Source organism: Cercospora beticola, chromosome 1, assembly GCF_033473495.1.
Source record: "Cercospora beticola chromosome 1, complete sequence".
Lineage (NCBI taxonomy): Eukaryota > Fungi > Ascomycota > Dothideomycetes > Mycosphaerellales > Mycosphaerellaceae > Cercospora > Cercospora beticola.
This window is the reverse complement of record NC_088935.1, coordinates 4,255,573-4,278,187: the sequence shown is the minus strand read 5'-3', so window position 1 is coordinate 4,278,187 and position 22,615 is coordinate 4,255,573. Positions and strand designations below refer to the sequence as shown.

Genomic DNA, 22,615 nt, shown 5'->3' with positions numbered 1-22,615 from the left:
CCGTGCCTCGCGGCTGATCTTCACCCGGCAGTGATGCAGCTTATCAGAAGATAACGCACGCAGCCATTTTCCCGACAGGAGAAGACATATGATTCCCAGACCACCAACTCCACGCTAAATTACAGCAACGCAAAGAGAATCTCCGGTCATCGCTCCCTCGCTGCATCGAGCCTTGAGGCCTCGCTTTTCCTTCTGGCTTCACTTCGCCTCCGTCCTCGATGAATGTTCAGGTCGTCCATGAGTTTTGCAAGGCCTCGTTTATCATTGCTTAGAGCATGTCTACGCCAGGCTTCCTCCGCCGCGACAGTGGCGACCGTGTTGCTCGGGTCCGGGAGAGTCAGTGGATGCAGTAACTCGTTCCGTCGAGTATCGTTAGACGAAGACTTCTTTGCGGCTCTGTCTGGATGTAGGATATGCTTTGTGACTTTCTTTGACGTGCCGTATAGCTCCACTGCAAGGAAGGAGAGAAGGTTAGCGTATGGGACTGATATATTACGTGTTTCCAAGATCAAACTTACTGCCAAGCAGGACACTATACGCTTTTGAGACCTTGAGATCGCTAGTGTCGGTGCCTTGATCTTTTAAATTGGCGATGAAGCGGCGGAAAGATTGTGTCGTAGGCCTATAATGTCCAGACAAAGGAGATAGAAATGTGAGCTTGCCGTTTTCGATGCCGATAGTGCCTGCACTTGAAATACGTGCACCGCTCAGGAAACTGGCGTGCTGAAAGGCACCTGAGGATTTGATGCCGACGTAGAGGCGACCTACAGTGTCGGCCACGTAGATCCAAGTTCCTGGTCGGACAGAGGCTCTGAGTAGATGGTTCAGAACTGCCGCTGGACTGACACGAAATTTGCCTCTCTTATGTCGTCCCTCTTTTCGTGTTTGATCGCATGGTGTTTCCAATTGAGCATGTGGATTGTCGACCGCTTCGGATGTCTCACTTGCAGAGCTGGACGCCGATGAGCTTGAATCGTCCTCATACTTGGACTCTGCACCAGCCTTAATTGCATCTTTGAATACTCCGCCCACTGCCGCAAGCTTACTGGACAGCGACGCATCTGCAGAAAGCTGGCGTTTGACCTCCTCATCATCGAAGGCGGGCGCATCTGTGCCCTTGAGTACGATCCCGAGCATGCTGTCTTGATATTGATCGCAGGAAGTAGTGATGAGTTCATTGTTCTTGTGCCATCTCAATAGCCCGCAATCATCAACGCGAACAAGGTATTGCTTTCGTTCTTCCTTGCTCAAATAGCGGATTTTCTCCTTCTCCAACTTTTCGCGGGAACACATTTTCAGATCAAGTGATTTACCTTCTCCATGATCCAGCCAGTAGAAGAAGTTCTCGTTTGTTGTACGACGCTGCCACTCTTCGTGGTAGACTTGCAAATTTGCTCCGTAGCGATGCTTCTGGTCCACCATCTCAAGGAAGTATCTCAAGTCGAGCAGCATCGAGCTTGGCTCCTGCGATTCTGACCTAGAACGTTTCCTTCTGAGACTGCGTCTCGAGCTGAACGTGCGCGCATGCGATGTGACATGCTCGGGAGAAGCGATTTCTCCAGCGCCAGCATGGTCTGCGATGGTGCCAACACGACGCCAATTGACCATTGCCCTTTCCGATGGGTTCCTGCTTAGGGAACAAGGCGAGTCTGACGTTTCTGGGCTCCGGTGATGTGGCGCAGTCGCACTACGATAGCGCCACTCTTTGATGAGTTCCACCCATCTCGAGCTGGGGTCTAGTGTAAGTCCTTGGAGGGAACGGCGGTCGCGATGGCCTCTGTACGCTCGCTGGATAAGTCTTGCAGCATCTCGTTCTTCGGCAGTATGCTGACGATATTTGCGATCAATCAGGTCTTCTTTCCTTAGTTGGATCGCATTGATTCGGGCTCTTTCCGCCGACGTTGGTGGAACTAGGCTATTCAGATATTCTTGGCGCGAAATCTTAGGAACATCGTCGTAGGGCTCCATGATGGAGCCCACAGGATGGAGAGTGAGGATTTCAACCGCCGTCATTGCCCTCGTCAACAGCAGCAGAAGCTTGCTGCAGCACTGCTCCTGCGTACAGTGCTGCTGCGAGGTGATGGGAAGTGGTTGCCTAAGTAGCCATGATGTGTGCAGAGCAGGTGCTCATCCTCGTTCTCGGCGAATCCGGTACCCACACAAACTGGCAAGTGGCTGGTTGTTGCGCGTAATCGCAGATCGTGTTTTCGCCGTGAGCCGTCAAGTGGCATGGACGGGCGCCGGTGACGGCTAAGAGTAGCACGCAGGAGGCTTGACCGTTGAAAGCTTCGTCCAGGAGAGCCGCAATGCGTACCCAAAGTCTGCTCGTATGGGCGTGATGAAGGCCGCGCACGTCGCTGGGGGCTCACAGCTGCACTGCCCCCACCCTAACTAGTCCTTGTCTCACCACCCCGGTCTGCTGTGCGATATTGACCACAACGACATGGACCATGCGAAATCATCGCTGAAAGAGTGAAAGAGAAATGCCTGATGGGACGGTCCTCACTCTGCTCCTGGTACATGACGGATGCAACCAAACGCGAAGCCGTGGTGCAGCTCGAGACATGCAGGTGTGCTGACTCCATCCGCGATGACCGTCATCCTGGCAGAAGAGCCGGTGCCTGAGTGACAGTTCGCTGCAGAAGGCGTTGTGGATGTCGACGATGCAGACGGACATTCAACGACTCGTTCGCAGGTGGACGGAGTAGTAACGGTCAACGCAGAACAGAACGTGCCGTTGGTTTTGCGTACCGTACTGTGGCTGAAGCAAGCGAGTTGATCTGAGCACCTGAGGGTTGCCTGAGGCAGTCAAGCTTTCGAGGACGACAGGCATCTTCAACCTTCCTGACATCAATTGCCAACTTCGCGTCGACCGCGTCAACTTCTGTCGCGTGCCAACATCCATCACCGACACAAGAACAACTACCCGTTGCAAGCGATATCGCACAGATATCAGAACGGCATCATGCCGCCCAAGAAGAAGGCGAACAAATCAAGCACCGCAAGGGCCAGCACTCGCGCCAACACCGTGACTTCAAAACGCGGAAAGGAGTATGCAACCACAGCTGCTGCGAGCCGACCAACGCGCGCTGTTGCTCCGCCAGATCTGAGCTTTCCAGATACTGCGCCAGAGCGCGCCAGCAATAAGACTGTTGCGCCTCGTAAGTGTAGTATCTCTTGTGCAAGACAAATGCTGACCCGTTTCAGCCACTGTTGCTGGACGCAAGCGCGGCGCTCCTGCCACTAGAGCTTCAGCTGAGCCGCCCAAGAAACGCGGTCGTCCGGCAAAGGAGACTACGACTTCAGCTGAGCCGCCCAAGAAACGCGGTCGCCCGGCAAAAGAGACTACGGCTTCAGCGCCTGCCAAGCGCGGTCCTGGCCGTCCGCCGAAAGCTGTCTCTGCTAAGAAGACGACGTCTGCACCTGCATTGGCTCCTACCCCCAAATCTGCCGGTACAAGCAAGAAGCGCGGACGTCCAGCAAAGGCGGTGACCAGCGAGGAGCCTCCCAAGAAGCGAGGTCGACCGGCGCGAGTGAGTGAGCCAGCGGTACCGCCCGAGGAAGAGCAACCGACTCCTAGGAAGCGTGGTCAAGCGCCTTGCGGTGGAGAAACTACCAAGATCGACACCGATGATGGAGCTGCGGCGGATCAGCTGGAGGACGAACTAGAGGAGACTGTCCAAGCACCTCCAAGGCGCGGACGCGGCCGTCCACCAAAAGCCAAGGGGAAGCAGGTCGCGAAGGAAGAGAATCAGTTTGACGCTAAGACGGCTCCGCCATCCTCCGGCAGGCAGTACTGGCTCATGAAAGCTGAACAAGACGGTCACGATGAGGTTTTGGCGAGCGGCAAGGTCTTCAATACCAAGTTCACCATCGATGACCTACGCTCGAAGACCTCACCCGAGCCATGGGATGGAGTCAGAAACCCAAGCGCTGCTAAGAACATGCGGGAAATGCAGCAGGGCGATCTGGCTTTCTTCTACGCTAGTGGCGGCAAGGCACCCGGTATCGTCGGCATCATGGAGATCGTACGAGAGCACGAGCTCGATGCAACTGCATCTGATCCGGACTCGTATGGTTACGTAGCCGACGCGAAGAAGCGCGACAAGTGGTGCGTTGTGCACGTGGAGTTCCGCAAGAAACTCTCCAAGCCTGTCACTCGTGTCCAGCTGGTAGCAGCAAAGGACGAAGGTCCGCTCGCCAAGATGCAAGAATTCACTGCTGCGCGTCTGAGCGTGTCCAAGGTATCTGAAGATGAGTGGGAGTACATCAACAGTTTGATCGAAGGTTTCGAGGACGAAGACGAGGATCTTGGTAAGTCTACCCTCAATGCAGACGCGGGAACCAACATCGCTGACAATACATAAAGAACAGAACGGCATCTCAAGCCCGCCAGTCAATTACCTAGGTGAGGACATCAACGGCACCATGCCAAACACCGACTCGGACCCGCCCCTTGAGGAAGATGATTCGCTCCCAACTCCTCTCGCATCCTCCCGCCCTGTCTCTCGCAGTGGCCGTGCTGGATCCGCTGCTAGACTTCTCGCCCCTCCATCGCGCACAAGCTCACGTGCAGGCTCTGTTCCTCGCAAGCTTCCTGGTATGGGAGGTCGCATCAAGACTCCGCAGCCTCGTGCTGGCAGTGCCCAGCCGCCCTCCACGGGTGGGCTGATGGCGTCTGTTGGAGAAGAATAAGCTACCGTACCAGCCTGACGACAGAGTGACGCGTTTCAGCTTCTCCTGAAAGACGGACGCCCTCTTCAATCCAGCGTCAAATGTTCCCATCGTGCTCGGACCGCTAACACCCTTCTGAAATTGCTTTCTTTGCGACTGCTGTATCCTACAGACCATGGACTTCTTGCTTCACTTATACTGCAGAAGTCAAGACGAACAAGTCGATGATGAGGGACAGAAAAGCGCTCCTATCATAGTGCATTCGCTGGCCTACCAGCTTTGTAAAAATAGCTCTCAAGTATGCACCTACACTGTAATGAAATAGCTGAATGCAGTGTCAATACTAAGTTGAACGTCATGCATGTTATCATGAGCTGCTCTTCTACCACAGTGGGGAACACGAAAGTGCGCTGACTGACAGAGTAGTATCGATACTAGCTACCTCGCTTTGCTCCACAAACTGTGAAGACATGTTGGCCCTCATCAAAGGATGCCGACATGGAGACACTGCGCATATCCGGCCCCTATCGTGTCACAATTCACCGCCTCCTTCGCCGGAAAGCTCTTGGATCGTCATCATCGTCGTCATCCGCAGCTCCGACCGCTGGAGACTCGGTTCTCCCACTAGTAAAAGCAGTCATGGCAATTTTCTGTTTCGCCTTCTTCGTTGCAGCCGGTCCCAACTGAGTCGTAGCCGGTCTCTTTCCCGCAGCCTTCTTCTGCGTCTCAGTGCCGAGAGTCGACTGGCTCGTCGACCCGGTCGTACCTCTAGACGACCGCGGACCGTCGAAAAGTGCATTAGCCTCCGCTTCAGCTTCATCTTGTTCTCGACTGGTCTGGAGCCGGCGACGAAATACCGCGCGTTCCTCATCATCGACCTCTTCGCGGGCGTTACCCTCGCCGAGACTGACTGAGAAGATACCTTGTGCTGTGACACGACGATTTGCTTGCGAATTGCGCGCGCTTGACTGTGATTGAGACTTGCCGTTGCTTTTCTTTTCCTTCAAGTGTCGAGGGTTCAGGTCGCCGTGCTCGAGCCAGTATTCGTCGCCCAGGCCGCTGCCACGCGATTGGATCTCCTCCAGCGGTATGATGACACCTGCTTCCGAGTTTGGGGTTCCCGCGCCGTTGTCGTGCTGCACCGCTGCCCGTCGCTTCTTGAACTTCTTGTAGTTGGGTCGGCCAGCCCAGTCCGGATTGTCGCTGATCGTGATCGTAGGACGAGGATCTCGGATCGGCAGCTCATACTCCACGCAGATGCCCGGGTGCTTTTCAACATTACCCAGATCCGGTATTTCTTCTCCTGGAGCAAGGCCTTCTAGTAGTCTCTCCTCTTCGCGCCGATGCTGTTCTTCCTCTTCTTCTCGTTTGGCCGTGATCTTGGCTTTGATATCTGCGTCCTGCTTGGTCTGCTTGGCCCTGCCTTTCGCCTTTTCCTTCTTAACATCTTCCTTCTCGGTAGCAGCGGGCACAGCTTGAGCCGTTGGTTCGGTAGATGCAGATGCAGCTTTAGCGGCCTGTTTTGCTGCTTCTGCTGCAGCTTCCTCTGTCCTCTGTCGTTTCAAGCGTGCTTGGCCTGGGAAGCGACGCTCGTACTTCTCCTCGGCAGTCTCCTCAACTTCGTCCTCCTCCTCGATCGGGGCTGGTCTCTTTTGTGCCTTGCGTTGACTTGCAGGCACAGCAGGGCGTGCGAACTCTTCTTCGACAACCCTGCTCTGCACTACTGGTGTCTGACTTTGGCTCTGCTGAGGGACTGATGGCGGCGGCGAGTTCGACGCCGGACGCGCGACAGCACTTGGTTCGAAGTCATCGAAGCCTTGAAATTTCTGGGTCACGAAACGGCGTCGCCGTTTTGCGGGAGGCGCCTCTGATGGCTCCTGTATCTGTGCTTCGCCTCGGGTTCGACTCTGCGGCGGTACTCGTGCGGAAGTTGGTGGTTGCTGGCTTTCAGCAACCACACTGTCCGAAGTGCCTTGAGGAGGGCGTGGCATCGAGCTCGATGCCAACATTGTTGCTAAGGGAGCCCCCACAGTACCTGGAGGAGTTGGAATGGAGCTCGAGATGGCCGCTTCCTTACCACTGCCTCGAGTCGCCGGTAGTGGCCTTCGCAGCATGGTTGCGTCTACCGACAGAATGGCATCAAGAAGTTCGTTTTGTTCGATTGATATCTGTCCGAGGGCAGCATCAAGTTGGCGATGGACATCACTAAATGTGTCTGTATCTCTTGCTCGAACAATCACGATCCCGCCGGGTCCGGTTCGATCACTGAGCACGAAACGACCTGGCTCCTTGTTTCCAGAAACATCTTTGACATACTTCACAACTTCTGCCACCGTTGTTTGCCCGAGCGTGAAGTGAAAGCAGAGAGCTTTGCCATTACCAGCATTCACTACTGGCGCTAAGGACTCGTGCTGATCGGAATCCAAGAACACAAAATTGCAGTGCTGGAAAAGCTCAGTGCGCGCAGTGTTAGGCTTCAGCCAACTGTCCGGGCGCGTCACGGGCTCGCCAGCACTGGGACAGATGTGATCTTCCTCGTTCGGCCAGTTCTTATCGAAATCCTGCTCGAGAAGGCTGGGACGTGGCGATCCGTTTTGCTCTCTTCCGTCTTGTTTGCACGCTGTTGCCAGAGCGTCCACGAAGGAAGCAGATACAACCCATTTCGCTTGTAACAAAGCCTGCAAAACTGCAGATGTATTGCGTTTCTTTGCGATCGCGTGTGTAGTTGTGTTCGAAATGTACTCGGTAGCTAACTTGATGTCGCAACGATCCAGCTTCTGGCGCTCAGCTGCTAATGCTGTGCCCTTCGCTTTCGCCGATTTTGGAACACCAGCCGTGAAGGCAAGTACAACAGGACGCCATTCGAGCGTAAGTGTAGTCTCCTGTTGGCCCAGTTGCAGAGTATGCTTATTACCACTGAGCGTCCTCGACTGGTCTTCTGCAGGCAATCGTTCTCCGTCGAGCCAAGTACCTGTTTTTCCCTGTGCGACAATCGTGATTTTGCTCTTGCTGTGGAGATTGGTAGTATCGTTCGAGGAGACGTCGCCGACCGTCAGGATGAGGTGTTTCCGCGACACGCTCTTGTGCGAGATGTTATGGGCGTAATCGACTTCGTCCGGTTTCGTGGATGATCGTCCGAATGAGTGCTTTGTTCCTGGGCGCAGCCATTTTTTCCGACCCTCCCAATTTGCATCGCTGCACGATATCACCCACATGGCTGCGGCGTCGCCGGCACATGGATCAGGACTTGGGAGAAGGCGACATCGAAAGCATGAAGTGGCTCGCGGCATGCCTGCCAGGCGACAATCGCGCTAGTGGATTTAGTGCTAAACTCCATAACGCGCGATCACGTGCCGTCACTTCAGTCCATCCTTCTCCACACCATGAAAATGCCGAGCATATGAAAGTTGGGTACGAAACCTTTCTGCAATGGCCGTTTCACATTTCAAAGCTCGTATTCAAGAACTCCTCCATCAGAGCCCACTGCGGGTCGTCGAATATATGGGTCTCGGTGAAGAGCTCGGCGAAGTCAGACTGTGCAATCGCCATCTCTTCGCTGTCTGACATGGACGTGTCCGCCAGAGGAGCAAAAGGAGGCGGCTGCGTCTCCTCCATAATCATCAGGGAACGCAGACTTCCAAGCAGCTTGAGCAATCGCCGAGCTCCCGCACTTCGTTCCTTGTTCTCTTCGCAAATCTCTCGTGACGACTCCAGCATCTGTTTGATTTCGCATCGCTCATCCCATGATAAGCACTCAATCTTGGTCCTTTGATCTTGACACAGGATCAGACTGAAGGCCATCGCGCCCGTGAGAAAGTCGTTGAAGGCGATACTACTCATCAACCAACGATCACCAAACAACTGCCCACCAGGCTTGAACTCCGGGTACATAGTCAAGAGGCCGTTGACAATCGATTTCGCAGCATCAAAGCAGATTCGAATGCTTGCCTCTCGTCCACGAGCAATATGTCTTCTGTGTAGCACTAGACGGCATTTGTCGTACCTACAACCCAGTAAGCACATGTCAGATTTATCTTTACCATCTCGCTTTTGCTGCAGCCCAGCAATATATGCGACTTACATGAGCTGTAGACAACGTCTAGTGACGAAAAGCATGACAGGATCTGCGATGGACTCTGAAATATTATGATAGTGCAAAGCGGTCGGGATAGTTGCATTCGCATCATCAAGTTCTTGCTGTCGTTGTAGAAGAAGCGAGTCTTGGGCATCTTGGGAAGTGCAAAGTACGGCTTGAAGAATCTTGGCGAAGACAGATGCGAGAATCTGTTTCGAATTGTAAAACAACATCTTCGTCATCTCTGAGGGTGGCCTCGGAGGCGGCAATGTTGACATATCCTCAGTGAGGTCTGTGTCGTGATAGTTTCCAGGGCTCTTGACATCCCACGTTCCAGCCTGGATATTGTGAGGAAGCCCAAGCTGGAAAGAATTTAGCAAATCTAGCTGTACAATGAGTGACCAAGTACGTCGCCTCATTTCGCCCTCGAAAGGCGAAACGTGCTTCAGGTGTGCTGGATCACGATGATAACCCAGAGTGTATGCTAGTGGCACCAGGACACCAAAGAGCATCCCTGAATCGCGACATGCGTCGAGCTTATCTGTGATCCGGGCTTGAATGAAGGCAGTAATGGCCTCGACAGCAAAGCGTTGTGGTCGACTATATTGTCCAAGAGCCAAACATTGTGTTGCTGCGTAGCTGAATCCTGGAGGAGTCGCTGCCACATATGGTCCTATACGCTCTGAGAGATAACATATCGAAAACAAGATAGAGATCCACAGTGGGGAGGTACTGTCACGACTCTGCCAAAACTTTTCGTACTGGTTGTGGAATTGCTGAACGTGGATAAATGGCGCCGCAATACCCTGAGCGCGAAAGTAAGCTGCAACGCGCCTATCGCACTCTGTCTTTGTTGGCAGCCACTTGCTCAATATCTGGTCGAGAGACAGTGGTCGCACTCTGCCAAAGAGCACATTCATTTCGCTGCCCGAAGTAACAGAGTCATCGACATCCAGGACTGGTGTCGACTCTCCCAAAACATTGCGGAGCTCCGCAATATCTTCGAGCATCGCAGCATGATGTGTGGGACCTGTGTAGAGCGTTGCACTCTCGGAGTCAAACTGCTCCACAGTCATCTCCGGCGCAGCTGAGGTAGACTCAGCATCGTTGTTGTTGCGCGCCACCAACTGGTGAACCAGCTCCTCAAGATGTTCTAGTCTTGCTTCGGCACGTGCTGTATTGTTCTGCATGCCAGGTGGCTCTCTTCGCGACAGCTGGCTGTATTCGCAGGAGGCCGCTCCATCTTGCTTTTCGCAATTACTGCAGGGCACTTTCCTGTCACATTTCAATTTTCGCCGTGTGCATGAGCTACAAGTCAACGACTGTCTGTTTCTCGTGATAGGCTTCTTGCGAATAGCAGCTGTCATTGTTGAATGCGCCAAGGCCCGAACCAAAGGGCCCGAGCGACTGATGTCGAGAGACTGTACGAAGTTGAATCTTCAAGATACAGTAAGCAGATACTCGCTGACGTCTGAATCTTAGCCTGAATCCTTTGTCTTGGCGTCAATGAACCTTGTCATTAATTCTTGTTGCAGCTACTCGGTGCTTTGATCCTCCCAAAAGACTAAGCAGCGAATCTCAATACTTCGTCTTGCGGGACCGCTATCAAACTCGCTTTGGAAAGCTGTATGTGGACATCGCCGTGCTCTTCCGTCTTTCTTGCTGTCGAAGCACTTAATCAACAAGGCTTCATTAGGTGTCATTTCAGAAACATAATACCACCGATGCTGGGGATTGGCAGCGACCTCCCAGAGCTCGAATCCGTTGCCTTTGGTGACAGTGTTGGATGAGCCCGTGAAGTTTGGAAGTATGGCCATCATAGGCCGCAGATCGTCCTCTGCCACGCTACGACTATCACAGACTGCCAACGGCTCGCGCGTGACAGGCTGTGCTACCGGACGCCACACATTGATTACTGCCCATCGGCTCTTCACGTACGCTTCGGCGTTTTCGACGTTGTCACGAAGAAGCTGGACAGCGCCGTCGTAACTCTGATCTAATCCCAATCAGGACTCGTTGTGCCTGTGTCGGTTGAATGAACTCACCAACGTGTACATGCATCGATGGTCCGCTTGCGTTGACAGGCTCGTCATCACCACATTCTTTGGCTTTCTCCGTCACGAACTCATGTGTTTCCCGTCTGATCACGTGTGATATGGGAATTACGTGAGTGGCTCCTGTGCTATGTACGATGTCAACATGAATGCAATGCTCGTATCCCACAGACTACGGCATGCTTACACTTGCTGGAGAAGCTCAGCAGTTTCTGCATAGACCGGATGCTTGAACTCGCTCGGGTCTTCGAACAACTTCTCAAAGCTTTCGTGTTCTACCAACTGAAAGCCATTCTTATCGAGCGTGAAGTCTTCACCACTACACCGTATGTCATGGACAGTGACGGAGCGGACGTCCCACGTGCGCCTCTTGTCGGATCCAGTTCCTGCAAGAAAAGAGGTCGGTCCACTGCGATGCCCGTGATGATAGTTGAGCTGAGTATTGACCTGTGGCGGGAATCTTGCGATAGTACTAGGCATTTTGGGCCAGCTAGTAATGCTTGCGTGTCTGAATGGCGTTCCCTTTCGTCACCTCGGCCAGAATGTTATATGGCGATACGGAGCGTGGTGCTCAACAGCCATGCTATGCGGAACAACCCTAGCTGCCTCTTGAAAATATTGTCGTCGCGCTCAGCAGCGACTTAGGGCAGACTTATGCTGGCAGCTGGGCGAGTACATACGCGGAAGTCGAGGGAGCCGATGCATAAGCTTGTTCGCCATTGCTGATCTCGCAACGTTCTGCTTGCACGTCTTTCGTGCCCGATTTCGAGGTTGTGCACGCTTCGTATTCGTCGTATTCGTCGTATCCATCTTGCCCATTGTCCGCAAAGAGCCGGAATGAGCGTGTTTCATCTTTGCAACGGCACTGGGCGCGGCTGTTATACCGCCTTGTCATCACAAGTCGTGACCTTTCTCAATTTCCCGCGTTGCATATGCATCGTCCAGGGCCATGGTCTGCTCAGTTCTGCCTCGGTTTTACGATGCCGTCGTGCACGATGTAGTACACCACAGTACTGTCATCATCTACAGTCGATAGCAGCAGCCTCTTGGGCATGTTGACCCTCCATTTGTTCACATTCTCTCCCTCTCCTGCTGCATCGTCCACTCCGTCAAGCTCATCCACCAGTTCCGTCTCGTCTCCGTTTAACTCTCCAAACAGTGACTGTGACTTGCCTCCAGCACCTGTTCTCGTGCTCGGTACAGCCTCAATGTGGTCAAAGATCTCGCCGAACCTCCTTAAACTCCACTGCTCTCTCAAATGGCTTGGCAGCACCCACTCTCTTTCTCGCGATAACTTTGGCATTCCGCTCTTTCCTTCATCTTTTTGTTTCTGCAGAAGTTCGATTTGTTCGTCGGGGTGAACGTAGAGTCTTTGAGGCGGGAGACCAGAGAGGATAGGCCGAGGCAGTGCGGCCCCGGTCGTGGGCGAGTGCGTGTGGAGCTGAATTTGTGTCCAGAGGTGTTGGTAATGCAAATTGTGAGCAATCTGGATCGCTAGGAAATGGTGGTCGGAGGAAGAGCCCGATGGCGGAGGATATCTGGCCAGCAAGGTCTGGAGAGCCGAGGGCGGTGGGAGGGGAGTTCGCGACGTAGTTGGTGCGCCCATCGTATTGTTGTGTCGTTCAAATGAAAGAAAGCGCGAAAAAGTTCAATCAAGATGCGAAAATGGAGAAGCTGGGTTTCTGTACTTGGTACGGTCGGTGTGCAATGAGCCTGCTGCTCTTTCTTCACTTACACTCTCACCACCGGCGCGAATGGCTTGTGGTTTTTGAAGATTTTTTGTTCAACGCAGTGTTGTGGAGGGTGTGAGTGTGATGTTCCCGCCCAGGCTGGTTCGAGATCGACATGATGTGACCCCGCCATGATTTCCAAGCACGCAGCTTCACGTTCAACAATTACAAACACGAGAAAGGCTGCCGACTAACCTATAAATCTGAAAGAAGGCTCTCCGCAGCTCGTCCATCTTACCTCCTTGAAGCTAAAATGTCGAACATCCATTTATACACTACGCAAACGCCCAACGGCGTCAAGGTAAATCACAGCATCCTGGAAGACCAAATAAGGGCTAATTGTATATAGATCTCCATCACTCTCGAAGAGTTGGGCTTGAAATACGAATGGACGAAGATCGACATTAGCAAGAAGTAGGCTCGTTCGCTCTTGTTACTCACTGCCCCGGACTAAGTCATTTGCAGCACCCAGAAAGAACAATGGTTTCTAGACATCAATCCCAATGGTAAATGCAGCTGTCCTAGTCGCTCTCTGCTCTCATACTTATACTCAACTAGGTCGCATCCCTGCACTCACGGACACCTTCACCGATGGCAAGCCTATCAGACTATTTGAGTCTGGTTCGATAATGCAATACCTGGTTGATCGTTACGATACCGAGCACAAGATCAGCTACCCTCGTGACAGTCGTGAACATGTCGAGGTATTATAGCCTTTTCTTTTCAGCAGTGTGACAGGGCGTCTGCTTACAAACTTTCAACAGGTGACCAACTGGTTGTTCTTCATGAATGCAGGCGTCGGGCCTATGCAAGGTCAAGGTCGGTTTGAAGTCCAATCGTTACACGTTGATCAGGAACTCACCTGTAACAGCGAACCACTTCGCCAGATACGCCCCAGAGAAGATCGAATACGGGATCAACAGATACCAGAACGAGACCCGCCGCCTTTATGGGGTCCTAGACAAGCATCTTGAGTCAGCAAAGACCCCTTATTTGGTTGGCGACAAGTGCACGATTGCAGATATCGCTCACTGGGGCTGGATCTCTGCTGGTGGCTGGGCAGGAATCGATATCGATGCGTTCCCAACACTGAAGGCTTGGGAAGAGAGGATGTGGGCTCGCGAGGCAGTCCAGAAGGGAGCTAATATTCCTGATCCGTACAAGATGAAGGAATTGCTGGCCGATAAGGAGCAAATGGAGAAGAAGGCTGCTGAAGCTCGAGCTTGGATTCAGCAGGGGATGAAGGAAGATGCCGATAAGCATAAGAAGTAAGGTTTACAGTGGTGTAGATGAAAGAGAGAGGAATCGAACATACTGATGCAATCTCACTTTGACGCAATTCTGTGTCTATCACGATAAATCTAATTTCATGATTGTGAGTTCGAGTGCTCTACGGCACAACATCAGCATTGCTTTTCCACCAAAGCAACGGTCCGAGGACACAAGGCTTAACACTATCTGATGCGTTCATGTGATCAAGGCAGATGAGAGAGGCATAGAATGTGGATATTGGCGACGATACTTGGCATCTTATACCTCACCTCACCTTCTTGCTCCAAATACGACGTGGCCAAGTATCGTATTAGTGTAGCGTCGTCTACGATCTTGATGGAAGCGTGCTGAGTCATTGGCACCAGATATCTCTCACTTCCCTTTCTTGATGCTCCTAGTCACTCTCTTTGCGCTGCTTCTGCTTCTACTTCCCTGTGTCTTTGCTCCTTTCACAGTCTCCAAATCTTGCGGCCCAGACCGGAGGCAGATCGCGATGCTACTTGACGATATCCTAGATGATGCGAATCTGTCCGTCGCGTATAGCAACTCCCGACGACCAGCTTCTACCTGGTCTCCGAGTCCAGACATCCTCGGCCTTTGCTAGGCTTCGCGTCATCGTGCCAGTAATCTTCAAGAATCAGTCATTCAGAAGTTATCTCATCCGTATGACTAGCTGTTGTTCTGGAGTAGTAGAGGCCAAGGGTGCTTTGGAGGCGCTGTCAAGTTCGTTGCTCGGCGGCTCGACCGAAGTGCTTCAGGATGGTGTAGACTTTGGAGAGACTCCCATTTGCTCAGCCGTGTCGAATTCCTTGTCCTCATCGCTCTCATCATCCTCCTCGCCCTCGCTCCCATTGGCTGCTTGATGCTCGCGGTGGACCACGTCGCCAAGCTGGTCAATCAGATTTCGAAGCTCGTGCATTTTCGCCTTAGTCTCGCCCTGCATCAAATTCTGGTATAACCTGGCGATTTGCCACTGCGACTCGGCTTGCGTGTAGGATATGGCGGTCTCACGTGGATCGGCTACTGCGGTTCCCAACAATGTCAGGAGCCGGATGCGATCTATAGGGGAGATGTGTGTTTCCAGGACAGCCTCTGCAACGTTGATGAACCGCGCAAGTCCCTCGCCATCATCTGCGGCATTGTAGAAGCTGTAAGCTTCTTGAACTGTTCAATTCGCATCCTGGTGCGTGGATGGTGCTGTGCTGGTACCTTCGGGCATTGTGCTTGCCAGTGAACGAAAAGTGCTACGATTGAGGTTCGCAGAATGTTCGCTATAGGTGGTGGGTAGAAGGTGGTTGAGTTGCGGCAAAGCTGGAACTGAGCCATTGTCAAAACTAGCAGGAACGTCTGATGGGTTCACTTGCTCACTTGACGTGGAACAGGATCGGAAATTGCCATCTGCCGCAAGGAGAGCTCAACCCGTCTTACCGCGTCCTCACATTACACGACTCTTTTGTAGGGTCAAATGATGGCTTCAGAAATGCCTCGAGCAGCCAGCGCATCAAGCCAGATCTGAGCCATGGTCAGAGACAACCGCAAATAGGAGCACTGCTGCGGAAGCTCCTTCGAAACAGGCCAACAACTCAGACTCTCGCACCACAGCTTTGTGCGATCTCTCAAATGCTCCAGATCTCACTCGAGGAGCCACCTTCAGGAATCCCAAATGGCTCGCAGCCCGAGCGGTAATACCTCGCGCAGGCTTGACGAGAAGGTTCTGCGACGAGGGCGATTTTAGTGATGACTCTTGCACCATGATAGCCAGGACGGGACAGGGGCCACCTTTCGAAAAGTATCAGAGCGGAAGGTCAGCTCTCTGGCACCGAGCTCTACGCCACTGTCACCACAACTTCTACGCGAACCTTTGTCTCGATGCGACTAGGCAACGCCATTGTGCGCTACGGAGCTCATCGAACAAGCTCGAAGCGCTGCAGCACTTCAGTCCTTCGGAGGGAGGGAAAACTTTCATCGCCGATGGCCCGTTGAGATGCGGCTTCGTTCTCGATCTATCGAAGCAATGCAAGACAGTCAGAGAGGCGAATAGTGTCGGTGATTGAAATATCGACGCAGCGGAGTAGTGATAGAGTGGAAAGCGTGTCGCTCTACGATTCTTTCAGGTATGTGAAGGCACTGGCGCGCGACTGCTCGTTTACACTCGACTTCGGCGAGACGGTGTCGCGTTCCCGGATTGCTGATGAAGCCCATGACCCCCAGAATGAGCCTGAAAAGCAGAGTCGCCTGAGACATTCCTGTACGAGTTTGTGATCCAGGCCCACGAGCAGACCGTATGTTCTCCGGCGCTCGGTGTCAGATACTCGGTGCAGTCAGAGTGCCCACCTTAAAATATGTACTCGCCAAAACCGCGACCTGCTGGGGCAGCGCCGGTCGACAATATGGCAATGATGCATTTGCTCCTGACGTGAACTCACAAGCTGGTGATGCCGTCCACGAAGGATGCACCAGCCGCAATCCAAAGAATGTCCCCGACTGGGACGACGATAACTTCACAGCGTCCTCGAGTTACCCAGCTTCAGCGAATTGCAACGACTCAACGCTCACATGGCCGGAGACGAGGATCATCATCGAGGACTCGGAAGACGAGAGCGCTGTCACCGATGAGCCTGTTCCCAAGGCAGCCAAGGTGGGCGGTACCTTTCGAAAAGCATCAGAGAAGAAAACTGGTGCTCTGACGCCGGCGTCGGCTCCCCCAAGTCTTCCTCCAAGCCTCGTACTGGAGTCTCTGCCGCAGTACGGCCAAAAACGCGATCGAACGTTGTACAATTTCGACAGATTGGTCAAGCGCGGTCTGTCCAACAAGCCTGGTGAACAAGGTGCCAGCGCCGCTGAATGAGCAAGAATGGGTCTCGGACATGAGAGACTACAACGAGATCAAGTCATTCGTGGAGGCTGTGTCTCTCGTCTTGTACGATCCCAATCTGGACTGGACGCAATTCGAGAGCGGATGGAACGAGCACAGTAAAGGTGGTCGGTTCATTGGCCCCTATGCAGCTGGCGGCACAATGGGTCTCGGAGGGCAGTACAACACGTTGAGGTCAATGAAGTGGCCGATGTTCTTAGTACAGACTGTCTCCGGAGGATATACACTAAAGATGGAATGTCAAAAGCCAAGCTACCCCCAATGGTAACGCAGGCCGCCGCCAGAAGAACGGTATCGATCTGCACGTGTGCCCGGACCTCGCCAGTGCCAGGAAGCTGGGTACGCAAGTTGTGGAGCTCGTGAACAAGATGCCAGCCGTTCCGATCGAGAAGGAATGGGCCACCATCGGCCAAGGCGGAGTAACACCCAAGCCAATGCTCCAACAATTCTGGACGATCATGCCGCGCGTTGATCAGCATTACACTGCGCATGAGATGAAGGAGGCTCGAGGAGTCTCTGCTGTGCTCATCGAAGCGACTGTCAGGGCGAGTGATGACCTGCAGCCTTGGTATCGTGAAAACTGACAGAGCTTCCGGTCGATCTAGAAGCCCAGCTGCAACAAGGGGAAATGTAACACCTAGCCGCCGCAGCTGCAGCACGTGCATCAGCACATAGTGCTTCGGGTCGCTTCTGCGCCATGCAGGGCGTGACGAACGTGTTGGCGGTCAAGGGAACGAGGTGTGGCGAGCCTGGCTGCCACGGCATCAACCGGTCGGATGAGGAGGATAACGTTCTCGATGTTCACTTCCCAGCGGGCGCCTCTAGCGATGGCACGTTCTCAATGAATGTCCTCATATTGGATTGGGCACAAGAGCGTCTAGAGCACGGGTTTGAATGTCTCATTGATTCAGAGCACAATCCGCGGAGCCCGGACATGGTTCGACGCGCTCACCCCAACGATATTCACGCTCGCGTTGAACAGGTGGGTCTCGGAGAGCAGCGGATGTGTCAAGTCGATCTTCCAGAACTGCTGGACGTGGACCAGTACGCTGGTCACAAGTCACTTCATTCCGAGACCTCTTCTGCGGGGACGATGCCAAAGCAGGGCATTTACCGTCTGCACGCACTTGCCATGTTCAAGAGCCATCATTACATCGCCTTGATCGTCATGGACGGTGGCGCTATTGCCATAGACGGTAAGGCTGGGCAACCTGCACGTTTCTCTCAGCAGACAGCTGTGTCGAGCCGACAGAGGGAAATAAGCAAGATGGGAGCCCAGTACCATAGAGAAGAAATCAGAAATAGATGGGGCCAGCGTCGTTCTGAGATTCGTGTCAAGTCTGAGCCTTTCGCAGTAAGGATTCCGATCCAGATGCGTGGCAGACTGGAACGGAGAGATCAGACAAAATTTACGGATGTCTCCAGGTTGGCGATCTGTGTCAGAGCCACCAAGAAGGAATCTCCTGAGCTTGGAGTCAACATAGATGAGACAGAAGCAGGAGCAGTCTCGGCATAAAGAGGGCGTGCTTGCACCAGAATGCGTCCTCCATCAACAGTCCAAACTTGTAGCGATCGAAGCTTCGACAAGCTTTTGCCAACGAGGTATCCTCTGGCCCGCCGCCGTTCATGTTCTCGCTACCGTAGGCGTCGTTGACATGACCGAGAACGAGGTTCGTGACGTAGGCTGGGGCAGAATCGAAGATAAGATAGAATGCCTCCAAACGGGAGTGTGGCCTAGCATCGACACATTTCGTGTTACCTCCAGTCTTGACTGTGATCCTGGGCAGTGTCTCCCTGTTCATCTGGGGAACTTGCTGCACGTAGGGTTCAGCTTGACTCTGAACCATTGAGCCGGCTCTGCGCCGTGCTGGCTCTGAGAGCGAAGGGTGACCCTGCCGGTGGTCCGCTGGATCACACTTGCCGATAGTTGGTGCTATTGGTGCACGCATAGCTTGATAATGTGCTTTTCATCCTCAAGATGGTGCTGCATCACGTTCCAGGTCAACCTGAAAAGGTCAACCTCAAAAGGTCAACCTCAAAAGGCGTGCTGGCGTCCTGGCATTGCGAGCTCCTTCTTAGCCTTGGGGTCCAGCTTGTTGCTAACTGCACCATACACATCGGCGACCGAGACGAGATAGCCGCGATCGAAGTGCTGACGCACTTCTGCTTCAGCGTTCTTGACCGAAGCGACGTGACCCCTGACCTCAGCGCCATCCGCACAACCGTAACCGTGGAAGTGATTTAGTACGGTATCACCGCCGTACTGACCCAGCAAGCGGTTTGTCTTGGCTCTCAGGTAAGCCGCATCTAGCTCCTCCGCTAGCTGAAAACACTTTTCGAGATGCCGCGGCGCCATTGTCTTGGGGTTGTTCGCGGGATTGTGGGAGGTTCGACCCTGTTGTGTTATTGCGACCTTGACTGAAGCTGTAATGCTTCCTGACCTCTGCTTCGGCATTCTTCACAGATGTCACGCGTGCAGTGAAGGCAGGGCCCTCCTCGTAACCACAACCGTGAAAATAATTTGGAATGGTGTTGTGGTTGTCACCGCACTGTCCAAGAAGTGTTTTCGTCTTGGCTCTGCGGTAGCTAGCGTCCAGCTTTTGCAGGAATAGCAAACACTTCGCGGTATGTCTTGGTGCCATTGTCTTGGGGTTGTTCGCGGGTTTTGGGAGGTTCGACCCTGTGGTGTTGTTGAGACCTTGACTGAAGCTGGTGATGAAAGCCGAAGCCGTGAGCACGAACGGACACAACCTCCAAAGTTGATGTGATTGATATTGTTGATTAGAGGTAAGGCTGACCGAAACGTCTGCACTTCTGCTTCGCTATTCTGAAACGACTTCAGGGGACTGTTGGTGACAGCGCCCCAGATGCGCTGTTACTCGAATTCGCGGAGTCATCTTGATATTGTATGACGACCTTCACCACATTGGCCAAGGACTGTGAACTCTGAATCGTGCTCGAGCTCACCTCTGTGAGGTGATTTCGTCAGGCCCGCATTGAAGATAGCATTGTTTCAAAGTGGATGAATTCGTAAGGATGCTCAAACTGCCGCATTCTTTGCTAGGTACGCCATGCACACCTGCAAGTGATGTGAGGCGAGGCAGTCACGGTGGAATTGCTGTACAACTTCTGCTTCGGTGTTTCAGATCGAGTCCACGCAGCTGTTGGTGCTAAAACCCTCCGTGCATTCATTCTTGATTGCGTGGAAGCGTCTTGTAATTGTGGCATGGCACAATCGCCGACTTAGGGTATATGTTGTTTGTCTTGTATTGGTATTGGTGACTTGCAGTGGCTGCGGTCATGGCTCACGGGCTGGTCTCGTGACATAGTCTTGGCATTGCTTGGCACAAACATCAGATATGAGTTATTCACAAAACACATGGGATAGTGTTTATTCCTAGCGACAGCAATCTTTTGACGGCTGTCTGCGAAGTAGATATACATACGTCCGATTGACGTAGTTCTATGAAGCTAGGTGCTCTGACCTCTGATGCAAAAATAAAGGAAAACGAAATTTCGTGAAACGCTCTCCGCTGGACACCTCCGAGCGCCGTCGACCATAACAACATGAACTTTCAGGCGGGCTACCAGGTGAAGGCCTCTTCGAAGAAGTCAATCGTCGTTTCCTCGCAGTGGTCTCTCACTGCTTTCCTCACATCGTCACTCATGGCCCCCGTGCCACATACGCTCACAGCCATTGCTCCCACTTGCGTCTGCTGCTCCTTGCTGATTAAATCGTGGCAAGAAGGCCTTCCGGGCAGCATTTGAACTGAGGCACTGGGCGAGTGAATCTCCTTTGTACTGCGTGGCCTGGTCACGAAAAGTAAGATTTTGAGAATATCTCGGCGTTTCGGCATGCTGAGTATCTGAGTCATCCAAGGTCGAATCCACTCGAGATGCTCTGGCGACTGAATGGTCCAGACGAGAACTATCTTCCGTGTGGCTGCTGTTCCGTTGGCATAAGCAGCCACAAGGTCACGCACGTGTGGGACCTGGTGGGTGATACCAACACCTGCGGCGAACAGCATGACAGTACCATACGACTGAAAGCTTTCGTTCCCATAAGGCCCTTCAACGTAGCCCGTAGTAATCATTGGAGTTGGTCCCGCCGCCTCGGCCTTGCGCCAGAGAGTATCGGTAAAGCCAGTACGTCGACGAATAATCAGCGACATGGATGTGGTTTTTGCCGCAAAGAGGTCTTGCCTGGCCATGGGTAGGCCCTTCTCGGCTGCGGCATCGGTGCTTTCGTCACTCCAGGCTACCGAGAAAGGATGGCTGGTCCACATTCCGATGCTAGGGATGTAGAGGTAAATGTGCTGACCGGGCTTAAATTTCCACAGTCGAGCCATGTGCATGGTGACCCTCATGGCATCACCAGGAAGTGCCTCGACCTCGATCTTCGTGCGACGCTTCCTGCTGAGGTTGTTGCGAATCAAGAGGTAGGCCCTTGCCAAGCGCTCGAAGATCCAGCAGACCAGAGCTCCGAGGACGAGGATCTGAGCAGGCCTGCCTTTCAGGTGGATCCAGACAGTAACAACAGAGACGATGACGAGCGCAATGTGCAGATGCAGGAAAGTCTCGTAAAATGCGTGTCGCACAATCGATGGCGACTGGAGGAGGATGGCGGCGAAGGCAGCGAATGCGATGGTTCCGGTCAGGATAAATTCGCTGTTTGCCAGGGCGCCTGCGATGGCGGCGTTGCCCTTCTCCGCGCCCAATGTGACCACCTTCTTCACAAACCAAAATGTGGCGTGGGCGGTTGCCTCCAGGACGACGATACGGCCGATCCAGCGATGCAACAGGTTGAAGTCGTCAAAGGAGATTCCCATCAACCAGACCATGGGGTTGTTGCGGCCTGCCAAAAGGAACAGTGGGATCATGTTCAACACCGCGAGCACTCCGGTACGGCTCAAAGCTTGGTCCATGAATGCCTCCTTGTCGTTCCAGTTAATCTTCCAGACAGTGAAGACGACATTGAGGGCAAGGTACCCAAACAGCCAGAATGATTGCATGCGGCCTGGCAGGATACCGACGTTAGCGGCAGCCGACAGACGGAATTCGCGGTTGTGTCTCCGGCTGAACAGAGGAGCAATGATGAAGTGTCGCTTAATGCGCGACCATGTTTCGTCCGGAAGACTGAAGTATCGTTGGCGGCCGTCGCTCGATGTGCCGTGGTTCAAGTTGGCGAGCTGGCGGACATGGTGCAGCAACTTGATCGTCCAGTGGTAGACAAGTAAGGTCGCAATGATACAGGCCCAGGTCACTCCGGTATACTTGATCATCTTATCGTTGAGCAAGCTGGCCAGCCTCTCGCTCTCACTTGGCGGGCCACCGCCGCCTGCTGCCATAGCGTACGGGCTGGCCGCCAGCAGCAGCCATACCGGAGAGATCATGTCGAATGAGCGTCAACGGGGTTTCCAGAAAAGAAAGTCGGCGATGCGGGTTGCGCAGTCGTGGCAAACGGCGCAATGTAGTTCAATGGGTTATTGTCCGAGGCAGTCGCCGTGCATGAGAGCAGCTAGAGTTTGTAGTGAATGACTAGGTCGTGCCAGCACGAGCTTTGGGGTGGTATCGTGACTGATGAAGGGCCCGGTAGGTTCTCAGTGCCTGAAATGCGTTATGTTGTTGATGGCGCGACGCAATTTCCAAGCAGCATGCGAGCCAAAGCGGCTCCAACACCAGTGTTGTTGTGCGTGGCGCGTGAGGTGCAAACGAGCGTGTGGCGGTCCAGATCAAGGACGGGAAGGTTCACGGCCAGCGTCTCATAAGGAGGGCGAGAGGTGTGCTGTGTCGAGCTGCAACGCGGTGGGAAGTCTCTGCGGAGTCGCAGAGCATAGAGAGGGAGAGAGAGGGCTGGGCGCGGCGCCCAAGGATGGTTGCGAATAGACAGCAGCGGATCCAAGCGACGTCTCAGCGGGCTAGGAGTTTAATGAAT

At 53.4% G+C, this 22,615-nt stretch overlaps 13 protein-coding genes across 13 annotated transcripts; 5 read left to right on the top strand and 8 right to left on the bottom strand.

The window, feature by feature from the left end:
* Positions 1-146: 146 nt before the first annotated feature.
* RHO25_001708 (uncharacterized protein) lies at positions 147-1,968 on the bottom strand (the record flags this gene model as incomplete). The annotated part of the gene is made up of 2 exons (XM_023594313.2): positions 147-451; positions 519-1,968. The coding sequence occupies 2 exons, from the start codon at positions 1,966-1,968 to the stop codon at positions 147-149; spliced, it is 1,755 nt and encodes a 584-aa protein (XP_023458765.2).
* Positions 1,969-2,965: 997 nt separating this feature from the next.
* RHO25_001707 (uncharacterized protein) lies at positions 2,966-4,695 on the top strand (the record flags this gene model as incomplete). The annotated part of the gene is made up of 3 exons (XM_023594312.2): positions 2,966-3,161; positions 3,208-4,314; positions 4,370-4,695. 3 exons carry the CDS (start codon positions 2,966-2,968, stop codon positions 4,693-4,695), a joined length of 1,629 nt encoding a protein of 542 aa, XP_023458766.1.
* Positions 4,696-5,213: 518 nt separating this feature from the next.
* Positions 5,214-7,889, bottom strand: RHO25_001706 (uncharacterized protein; the record flags this gene model as incomplete). The annotated part of the gene is made up of 1 exon (XM_023594311.2): positions 5,214-7,889. One exon carries the CDS (start codon positions 7,887-7,889, stop codon positions 5,214-5,216), a length of 2,676 nt encoding a protein of 891 aa, XP_023458767.1.
* Positions 7,890-8,112: 223 nt separating this feature from the next.
* On the bottom strand, positions 8,113-9,939 carry RHO25_001705 (uncharacterized protein; the record flags this gene model as incomplete). The annotated part of the gene is made up of 2 exons (XM_023594310.1): positions 8,113-8,677; positions 8,756-9,939. 2 exons carry the CDS (start codon positions 9,937-9,939, stop codon positions 8,113-8,115), a joined length of 1,749 nt encoding a protein of 582 aa, XP_023458768.1.
* A 345-nt stretch (positions 9,940-10,284) lies between these two features.
* On the bottom strand, positions 10,285-11,283 carry RHO25_001704 (uncharacterized protein; the record flags this gene model as incomplete). The annotated part of the gene is made up of 3 exons (XM_023594309.2): positions 10,285-10,745; positions 10,795-10,931; positions 10,991-11,283. 3 exons carry the CDS (start codon positions 11,281-11,283, stop codon positions 10,285-10,287), a joined length of 891 nt encoding a protein of 296 aa, XP_023458769.1.
* Positions 11,284-11,761: 478 nt separating this feature from the next.
* Positions 11,762-12,409, bottom strand: RHO25_001703 (uncharacterized protein; the record flags this gene model as incomplete). Its single annotated transcript, XM_023594308.2, has 1 exon — positions 11,762-12,409. One exon carries the CDS (start codon positions 12,407-12,409, stop codon positions 11,762-11,764), a length of 648 nt encoding a protein of 215 aa, XP_023459942.1.
* A 377-nt stretch (positions 12,410-12,786) lies between these two features.
* RHO25_001702 (uncharacterized protein) lies at positions 12,787-13,805 on the top strand (the record flags this gene model as incomplete). The annotated part of the gene is made up of 6 exons (XM_023594307.2): positions 12,787-12,834; positions 12,883-12,947; positions 12,999-13,039; positions 13,092-13,237; positions 13,298-13,352; positions 13,405-13,805. The coding sequence occupies 6 exons, from the start codon at positions 12,787-12,789 to the stop codon at positions 13,803-13,805; spliced, it is 756 nt and encodes a 251-aa protein (XP_023459941.1).
* Positions 13,806-14,559: 754 nt separating this feature from the next.
* On the bottom strand, positions 14,560-15,024 carry RHO25_001701 (uncharacterized protein; the record flags this gene model as incomplete). Its single annotated transcript, XM_065602138.1, has 2 exons — positions 14,560-14,936; positions 15,015-15,024. 2 exons carry the CDS (start codon positions 15,022-15,024, stop codon positions 14,560-14,562), a joined length of 387 nt encoding a protein of 128 aa, XP_065458210.1.
* A 1,065-nt stretch (positions 15,025-16,089) lies between these two features.
* RHO25_001700 (uncharacterized protein) lies at positions 16,090-16,653 on the top strand (the record flags this gene model as incomplete). The annotated part of the gene is made up of 1 exon (XM_065602137.1): positions 16,090-16,653. One exon carries the CDS (start codon positions 16,090-16,092, stop codon positions 16,651-16,653), a length of 564 nt encoding a protein of 187 aa, XP_065458209.1.
* A 19-nt stretch (positions 16,654-16,672) lies between these two features.
* On the top strand, positions 16,673-17,264 carry RHO25_001699 (uncharacterized protein; the record flags this gene model as incomplete). Its single annotated transcript, XM_065602136.1, has 2 exons — positions 16,673-16,854; positions 16,928-17,264. 2 exons carry the CDS (start codon positions 16,673-16,675, stop codon positions 17,262-17,264), a joined length of 519 nt encoding a protein of 172 aa, XP_065458208.1.
* A 113-nt stretch (positions 17,265-17,377) lies between these two features.
* RHO25_001698 (uncharacterized protein) lies at positions 17,378-18,196 on the top strand (the record flags this gene model as incomplete). The annotated part of the gene is made up of 1 exon (XM_023594306.1): positions 17,378-18,196. The coding sequence occupies one exon, from the start codon at positions 17,378-17,380 to the stop codon at positions 18,194-18,196; it is 819 nt and encodes a 272-aa protein (XP_023459936.1).
* A 519-nt stretch (positions 18,197-18,715) lies between these two features.
* RHO25_001697 (uncharacterized protein) lies at positions 18,716-19,322 on the bottom strand (the record flags this gene model as incomplete). The annotated part of the gene is made up of 2 exons (XM_065602135.1): positions 18,716-19,075; positions 19,122-19,322. The coding sequence occupies 2 exons, from the start codon at positions 19,320-19,322 to the stop codon at positions 18,716-18,718; spliced, it is 561 nt and encodes a 186-aa protein (XP_065458207.1).
* A 942-nt stretch (positions 19,323-20,264) lies between these two features.
* Positions 20,265-22,073, bottom strand: RHO25_001696 (uncharacterized protein; the record flags this gene model as incomplete). Its single annotated transcript, XM_023594305.2, has 1 exon — positions 20,265-22,073. The coding sequence occupies one exon, from the start codon at positions 22,071-22,073 to the stop codon at positions 20,265-20,267; it is 1,809 nt and encodes a 602-aa protein (XP_023459935.1).
* Positions 22,074-22,615: the final 542 nt, after the last annotated feature.